Source organism: Sorex araneus, chromosome 3 (genome assembly GCF_027595985.1).
Source record: "Sorex araneus isolate mSorAra2 chromosome 3, mSorAra2.pri, whole genome shotgun sequence".
NCBI lineage: Eukaryota > Metazoa > Chordata > Mammalia > Eulipotyphla > Soricidae > Sorex > Sorex araneus.
In genome coordinates, this window is record NC_073304.1 from 96,125,341 (window position 1) to 96,134,121 (window position 8,781).

The window sequence follows — 8,781 nt, forward strand, 5'->3', positions numbered from 1 at the left end:
CATACCATTCCCATTTATTGTCGGGGGTCATAGAAAAATGTGTTGTTCGTCTGGAATCTATGGAATGTGCCTTCAATTTAGTCCTTTCTTTCTTCACCTAGTTCGTAAGAAACGAGTGGAAGGAGACAGACGGTAATCTTGAAGAAGAAAAGTCTCACCTCGGCAGCCATTCAAAAGCTCCTCTTCCTTGTGGGGACCATTTTATCAAAGGTTGTTGATTTCCATTAACCGTTCCATTTACAATTCAGTTGTCTTTCTTTTTTTCTTCTTTTTTTTTAGCACTCCTTATTTATCTTGAATTTTTTAATATATACAGTTATTTGCCCCCAGACACCTCTGGCAACTTGCACTAGTGGACTTCTGCAGGTCTTAGCAGGGATAGCAACTGGAAACACTTTAACCACCTTGATGGTGACTTATCTTGCTGGCTTATGTGTGTGGCTTTTTTTAAAAAAAAAAAGACCACTGAATTTCCTGTATGGAATTTTCTGTCTTCATGTCTTTGTAACTGTGATTGTGATAGAGGCCTAATCTCCGTTTACATGCATAGCTTTGAGTTAGGCTCACTGCATCTGAAGTGTTCTGATGACTACATGCAAAAGTATTGCCAAGATTTCACTGGGTGAGAAACCATGATGGGCTTAGCACAGATTCTCCCATACTCCAGAAATGCCGCCCAGTGCACGTGTCCTGCTGACCAAGAGTTGGCGGCATCGTCTTCAAAAGAGCAAGACTGTGTTCTGATTCTTTCTCAGAGTTAGAAAACAAGTATACGGGCCGGAGCAGTGGTACACACAGAGTAGGATGTTTGCCTTGCTCACCACCAACTCTGGTTCGATCCCTGGCACCCCTTGTATCGTTCCTTGAGCACTTCTGGGAGTAATCCCTGAGCACTGAGTCAGGAACAAGCCCTGAGCACTGCCAGGTGTGGCCCAGAAACATACATACATACATACATACATACATACATACATACATACATACATACATAAAGACAAGTATAAAATATTTAGTAACCTACAAGCCAGGGAGAGAGAGTACAGAGTTAAGGTGCTTGCTTGCACATGGCTTACTCCAGTTCCATCCCTGCAACCACCTGTGGTCCTTGAGCATCCCCAGAAATGACCACTGAGCACAGCCAGGTGTTCCCCCTCTCCCCAGCCTCCCAAAATACATACCTATGGGCTGGAGCGATAGCACAGCGGGTAGGGCGTTTGCCTTGCACGCGGCCAACCCGGGTGTGATTCCCAGCATCCCATATGGTCCCCTGAGCACCACCAGGAGTAATCCCTGAGCACAGAGCCAGGAGTAACCCCTGTGCATCGCCAGGTGTGACCCAAAAAGCAAAAAATTAAAAAAAAAATACATACCTATATATGTATATATATATTTTTAAACTTACTTGTTAACCCACTGATAACAGCTTCAGGACAGATTTCCTGATAGCAAAATAAGTTGGCATACTACCTTCATTAATATTTTAGCATGAGTTTAATTTTTAACATCGCTCTATGGAGAATTTTTTTTACAAAGCTGTTTTGACATTTTCCAGGCACGATGGGAGATGTGTGTTAGTAAGGGGAGGGAGGCCGTTAAGACAGCTCCCAATGAAGCAAGAATAATTGCACTACACATGATTATGTCGTGCTGACAAGTTTTAGAAGCATCCATTGCTTCATCTTCAGTGTAAAAAGATAATCTCCATCTAGCTGTGTTACATCTTGTGCAAGCTAAAGATAAATGTATATGCATATGTATATATAATATCTTTTTCACCAAAAATCACAGGATGAAGTATAATTGTTTAAGTCAGTCATACAGACTTTCACTCACAGTCAGAGCATCCATACATTTGCAAACATCAGGAACTAGTGTGAATTATTGTTTACTCGATGGTTGCATGGTAGCAGGTATTGATCTGTCTGGTGCACCCAGCTGGGTTGATGCAGTGCTGATCTGAGGAAATTGGCCTCTGGCAGTTCCCTGCAGCTGTCATGTGGACACTGACCAGCACAGCCCCCTCCTCCCCTTTCAGTCTGTCTGCTTTCCGATGTGATTCCATTATTCCTTCTACTAATGACTCCTGGAGCTAGAGCGATTGCTAGCCCAGGCAGAGAAGGGGGACCTGGTCTAGAATCTTAGATGCAACTGAGTGCATCTAAATTGTAGGAAGTGGCAGCCAGGAAGTTAGTGGGGAGATAACCTACATATTTGTTCTAGTTTGCATTTAAAGCACATGAAAATGAGTTAGGATAGCTTTTAGAACATTGACCCTTCCCCTCTATTTTAAGTATTACATCTGTCTCACACACACACACACACACACACACACACACACACACACACACGTAGGAATCATTTCATTTTTCTGGAGAATATTTTATATATGTTGAGAGACTATTAATCAGGACATGTTGACACATTTGGAGGCCTAAACATCCTTGGGTTTGTTTTTTACCACACATACTAAATCAGTGTTTCCTTCTCCCTTTTTCATGTTGGGGTACTCGTGAAGTCTGACTAGTCTTTAAGTGATCAAGATTTAATAAACTAGGACTGGGGTGGTAGCACAGCGGGTAGGGCGTTTGCCTTGTACACAGCCAGCCCGGGTTCGATTCCCAGGACCCCATATGGTCCCGAGCCTCACCAGGAGTAATTCCTGAGTGCAGAGCCAGGAGTGACCCCTGTGCATCACCAGGTGTAACCCAAAAAGAAAAAAAAAAGAATTTAATAAACTCATTCTGAAACACAGCCATTACTAAAAATGAAATGGTAGAACTTACAATTGAGTTATATTTATCTAAAAACAGCATCACTTGGGGCTGGCCTGAAAGGTAGTACAGTGAGTAGGACATTTGTTTGCCTGGCACACAGCTGACCCAGGTTTGATCCCTGGCACTCCAGGAGTGATCCCTGAGAAAAATGCCAGGAATAAGCCCTGAGCACCACCAGGCATGACCCCCTAAAAAAGCAAACAGAACCAGCAACATTCAAATATAACTTCCGATTTTTATGCTCTTGAGATCATTTTAATCTGTTGTGTCTGTAGAGCAGAAATCCCGAGTATCTGTACAGCTGTTACACATCTCTTCCCAGCTGGAAGCTCTGTTTATTGTTGGTAGTTTGAAATTTATACCATGGGAAATAACAAAACGCTACAAAGCAGAGTCTTCCCACACTGGGTCACTGGTTGGTAAACATCCACCACTGACCACTGGATGAAATGTGTACAGTTCTTTTTGTGTGTGTAATCTGTTTGGGTCCCCTGTTGTCAAAGGGGAAAACATTTCTCTCAGCTGTTTGTTGCAGATGGATTTAAGGGCCCTCAGAGTAAGGCATTTTCCTTCTCTTTCTAATTCATTCTATTACCTTCACCCCTAAAAGATATTGGATCGTGGAGTGTTTTCTACAGCCACAAAGTGCTAGGGCAGGGGTGGTGGGGTATTTGCTCAAGCCGTTCTTAACAAATCCTGGCAGAAAGCAAGAAAAAAAGCCTGGAATTTTCCAGGAAATATGCTGCAGTGATCAACAGTATTAAAGGAAGCTGATATTATAACGTTTTAGCCCAGTTTTTCAGCTTGTAAAATAGATGGGTCCCATGGAGTAGCCTGTAAAATCAGATATTTCATATTGAAGAGTCTATCTTATCAATACTCGTGTTTTTAAAGTAGCTGAAAGGAGACGTTTCCATGAGTATTCACATATTAAAGACAAACTTATCAGGAGATAAACATATTTTTTAAGAACCTGTTATTTCATGGATAGGTCCATTGGTCCAAAGCCTGTAAGTAGAAGCTTGGTTATAACCACGTGCGTCATTGCTTTCCTCGCCACTTGTCATGTGTATAAACTATTTTTATATGTGTGCATTTGCCAAATATAATGTCATGATATTTGGTAACATCTGGGCAGTTGACTAAGGGAGATAATCATTCCCACAGGTTCCTCCTGCCCCCTCCTAAATTTGTACAGACTCCCCTGTCCCCTTCTTGTTAGGTGTGTATGGGGGACGGGGGCGGGGGAAATCCACCAGGATTTGCTGGCTCCTCTGGTCTCCACCTGCCACAGCCGAGGTGGGAGATGGCTTTCAGCAGATGCAAGTTAGCCATCTAGAGAGCCCGTCCTGAGTCCAGCCACCGGCAGTGTACCACTGGAGCTGTTTTATCCTCATCCATGTGAATAAATCCCTTCCTTTCATCTTGGAAGGATATAATGTAAATACGCATCGTGTGCGTGCGTGTGTGTGTGCGTGCGTGTGTGTGTGTGTGTGTGTGTGTGTGTGTGTGTGGTGTATATTGCCACATATCTAAGTCACTAGGTATATGGCTACATCTGGACAGATGATTGAAGGGAGACACCGTCTCCTCAGTCCCACTTCCTTGTCCTTTTTCAGAGTTGCTGCAGGCCCACGGGAAAGTGGAGGCTCCCTGTGGAGTCTGCGGTGTAGGTCGCCAGCCTCTCCCCAAGCCCCTAAATTTCACCACATAACTCATAGATAACTCATAGAGCATCACTCCCATAGAGATAACTCATAGGGAATAACTCTTAGCAGCCTAGAACTCATGTCATTGTTCGAGCCAATCTCTCCATGCACCTCGGTGTCAAAAATGGACGCTCTCCATTTCCATGAACAAGGTCAAGCCCCTTGCTTCCATCTGTGTAGGGTATTTTGTATATAGGGATTTTGTACATTCAAATGGCCACGTACCCTAAGGAGGTATTTGGCTCCATCCAGAACACTGAAGGGAGAAGCCGTCTCCCAGCCTCGGCTCAGGGCCTCGGCCACACAGACTGTCCTTCATTGCCACAGCCCCTGTGGCTCTCCCAGCCCTGAGCCCTCAGTCCAGTGCAGTCAAAGCCCATCTGACATCATTCCAGCGCCTGTCCTCTGCAACACTGTCCCTATCAGGAAGACCACTGTGCTCAGAATAATGCCACGAGCATGTCAGACTCTTTGCAGAAGGCAGGTGCTGTGGCCTCGGTCCTTTCCAGTGGCCAAAAAATGAGGGGGACCTTTCCTTTTCTCATGGATGTGATATGCTTTGACCCATCCTAGATGACTTTACAGGAGACAGGAAATAGAAATATGGATTTAACAGGAATTGATATATTTCTGGCCTTGGACGTGGGGGGTAGAATGCCTTTTCGAAAAATTAGATGCTCTCTCTCGTTCAGGTGAATTAATCACATTAGCAAAAGTGGGAAGGGAGTTAGTTGCGATTACTAGATTCTGTGGCATGTTTCTCCTCATCTGAGGGACTGTTCCTGGCATTGGGCTTTCAGGCACAATTGGGAAACTTCCTTTCTCCCACGAATGATGCAGTATCAGCTCTGGTTACTGTAATGAGCAGAGAACTAAGAAGGGACGTTTGAGCTCAGCCTGTCCTCAAAGCGCAGAGGCAGGGACAGGTGCGAAGGGAAAGGCGGAAAGCTCTGGAAGCAGCAGCAGACCCTTAACGAGTGAGCAGGCCTCCCAGAAAGACGCTGCTGTGGAAAGAAGGATCCAGAACCTACAGGTTCTTCACTGCCTCTCCCTCCCCACTGTAGCTCAGATTGGATTCTGTCTCTGCTTCCGAAGTTTGGTGAAAAGAACAGAGAGGCCAGAGCGATAATAGAGCGGGGCGAGGTGCTCACCTTGCATGAACCTGGGTTCAGTCCCCAGTACCCCATGAGCCCAGGTGGGTGCCAGAAACGGGGGTGGGGGGCTGAGTGAGGCGGGGAAGGAAGATGGAAAGGAAGGGTTTTTAGTGTAACTCAAGGCCTGAGATCAACTCAGCTTCCCCCCTCCTCTCTTGGTTGATGAGGCAAAGGAGGTTTAACTCTGTAAACTGTCTCTGGGAAGTGTTCTGGGAGGGCCATAGAGGTTACCCCGTTTTTTGCGATGCATCGCTGATTCCGGGGAGGTTGATGGAGACAAGACTTGGCCTAGATGTCTCCCGCGGGAGTTATTCTGAGCTCACTGGCTCCACTCGTGGGTATGGTGGAAGGGCACCATACTGCAGATTTGGAGACTGTCTCCTAATCCCATCACCAACACTTAGCAGGTATACGATTCTGGGCAATTCATTCAATTGCCTGACAATTATAGACTATATAGGGGGAAGAGCCCTGGATTTAGGAGTCAAGACATCTGGACCCTTGGCTCCATGCTTTCTTAGCTGGGGGCCTGGGGGCAAGCCCCTAGGTTCTCCAGCTGTCTAATGGGAATAATATCTTCACTAACTACCTCACAGAGTTGTGGTGAGACTGTGATCAGATAGTTGAGTGAAAAACCCAGGGAAGGGTCACACCAAGTGGGAACTCACCTTTATCATAGATACACTGATGTTTTCCGCTGCCTCCTGGATTGACTTAGTTTTTTTTCTGACCAGCACATGTTTTCAAGTATGGGGGATTGAATGTCGGTAGATTAGTGAGAAGCGGGTTTTTTTTTTGTTTTTTTTTTTTTTACTTTCAACGTAGAGGTGGGAGCGGTTGAGGAGGAATGTTCTAGACTATTGAAATGTGCACTTGGGCATCTTCCTGGGTCTTTCTGGTAAGTACCTTGACCCTGGGACATGACTGGAATTTTGACACAGAGCCTATGGCAGGACATCAGGGGCTCTATTCCCCTCCTGCCGAGCGCTGTCACCTCTGGCGGGCAAGGGTGTGGCCAACTACAACTTTTGAGGCATAACTGGAGGCAGCGGAGAGATTGTCCTTAGGGGTCCCGGAGCTGCTTTGTGATCACCAGCAAACTCGGTCCTGGTCAGTGTTGTTTTCTGCTGGGCCCGGGTTGACACACACCTGCAGGATTCTCATCAGCGCTTGGAGTCAGGGGGTGTCCCCTGAATCTTTGTATCTGCATGGCATCTAGTAACGTGCCTTGTACATCGTGGGTGCTTCATAAACATCACTTCGGTGGAGCCGTCCTCTAGCCCCTCAAAAGTGTGCCCCACTTGCCAGCAGGTGATCTTTGGGGAAAACAGTTCTGATGTGAATGTCAGCGGTGTGTATCATTGGGCAGGATTCTCCAGCTCGCTTAGCTTCATTTTGTGCATCAAATGACACATCTGGTTTTTAGCATCTTCAGAATCGGTCTGGATGAGCCATTTAACAAATATGTAAAATTGGGGCTGGGGCAATAGCACAGCGGGCAGGGCCTTGGGCAGGGCAGCGAACTCGGCCAAGCCGGGTTCAATTCCCAGCATCCCACATGGTCCCCCGAGCACAGCCAGGAGAAATTCCTGAGTGCAGAGCCAGGAGTAACCCCTGTGCATCTCCGGGTATGACCCCAAAAAAGCAAAGAAAAAAAATTGGTTGACTGGAGAGATAATACAACTGGTAAGGCGCTTGCCTTACACATGGCTGACTGGGGTTCTATTCCCTGAGCCCCACCAGAAATGATCTCTGAGCACCAATCCAGGAATTAGCCCTGAACACTGCCAGGTGTGGCCCCAAAACCAAAAATAATAATAAAGTAAAAATAAATCACAAATAAAATGAATAAATAGAAAAATTCTCCTCAGAAATGGTGGAGAGGAGAAAATACAAAGAAGGAAACAGTACACAGAATTTTTTTTCACAGGCTTTTATTTGAAATCTGTGTGTGTGCATGTGTGTGGGTGGGAGGGGGTATGCATGCACGTGTGTGCATGCGTGCGTGCGTGTGTGTGGTGTGTGTGTGTGTGTGTGTGTGTTTCTGAGCACATGTTGACTGGGTAGATAACAGAGAATCCAATCAGAAATGTGCCCTGATTGAGAGAAGCTGACCCAGGATCAAAAACTGCCCATATCGATCAAAATATGAATGGAAAGGAATTGACCATGGGGTGAGATGTGTGGAATGAGATGGATAATAAGATGCTGTTTCAGGAAATTTTATTTTAGTAAGCTAATGTTGCCAGAGACAATCTTTAGTTAAGAAGGAATTTATTCCAACCTGAAAATTCTGCCACTTTGGTTTTTCTAAAACAAACAAAAAACTCACTATATTATAGTCATGGAATAATATTTATATTTTAATTAAGGCTTTAGATTTTGTTTCTTTTTTTTTAGAAAAATAAACAGCATTTTTCATTGTACTAAAAAATGTAAAATACTTGCATGCAACCAATCTGTAATATTTTATCAATATGGATGCCTATTATGTGACTTTCTGTGTGCCTGTATTGTTTTAAAGAGAACAGTGGAAATAATTCTTTGTAAATGAATTAATCTTAAATTGGGAATATTTGTTTGACTAAGCAGTTACTGAAAAATCCGCAATTTCATGTCTCATTTTGACATTTTTCAATCAAAAGTAGGCACTTATTATATTCACTAGGAAACTGAAGGTTAATTTAATTTGCCTTTTAAATGTAAACTTGAACATTGTGTGGGAAATAAATGTGTGATAAAACAAAATGTATGAAGAGTGTAATGTTTTTACCCGGGTCACTAATAAGGATCCCAGTTAAACAATTAGTTGTAATGCTAGAGCCTGTGGAATTAACCAGACTTAATGCTAAGGTAAGTGTATTTGGGATTTTTCTGTGTTTTAGTTCTGGAGGTCATTACCAGTGGTGCTCAGAGGCCATCTGGTACCAAGAGCAACCCAGAGCCTTAGACTGAAGAGATATTACCAAGGTTGAAGCTCATGGGGTCAGTTGAAGCTGACCCCAGTAGAGGTTTTATCCCCAGCAACAAATAAGCTCCCCTGAGCACAGAGCCAGGAATCAGCACTGAGCACTGTGAGCGTGGCCCAGTAACCTCAACCCCAACATCAAAACAAAACAAAACAAAAAACCAAAGCCTTTTATG

General features: G+C 44.5%; 1 protein-coding gene across 1 annotated transcript in view; it reads left to right on the top strand.

Annotated features, from left to right (window-relative positions):
* The window catches only part of TMOD2 (tropomodulin 2), a 58,908-nt gene extending 50,519 nt beyond the window's left edge, over positions 1 to 8,389 (top strand). The window contains exon 10 of the mRNA XM_055130291.1: positions 102 to 8,389. Coding sequence (XP_054986266.1) covers positions 102 to 136 — 35 coding nt within the window. The 3' untranslated portion in view covers positions 137 to 8,389. The remainder of the gene's footprint in view (positions 1 to 101) is intronic.
* Positions 8,390 to 8,781: the final 392 nt, after the last annotated feature.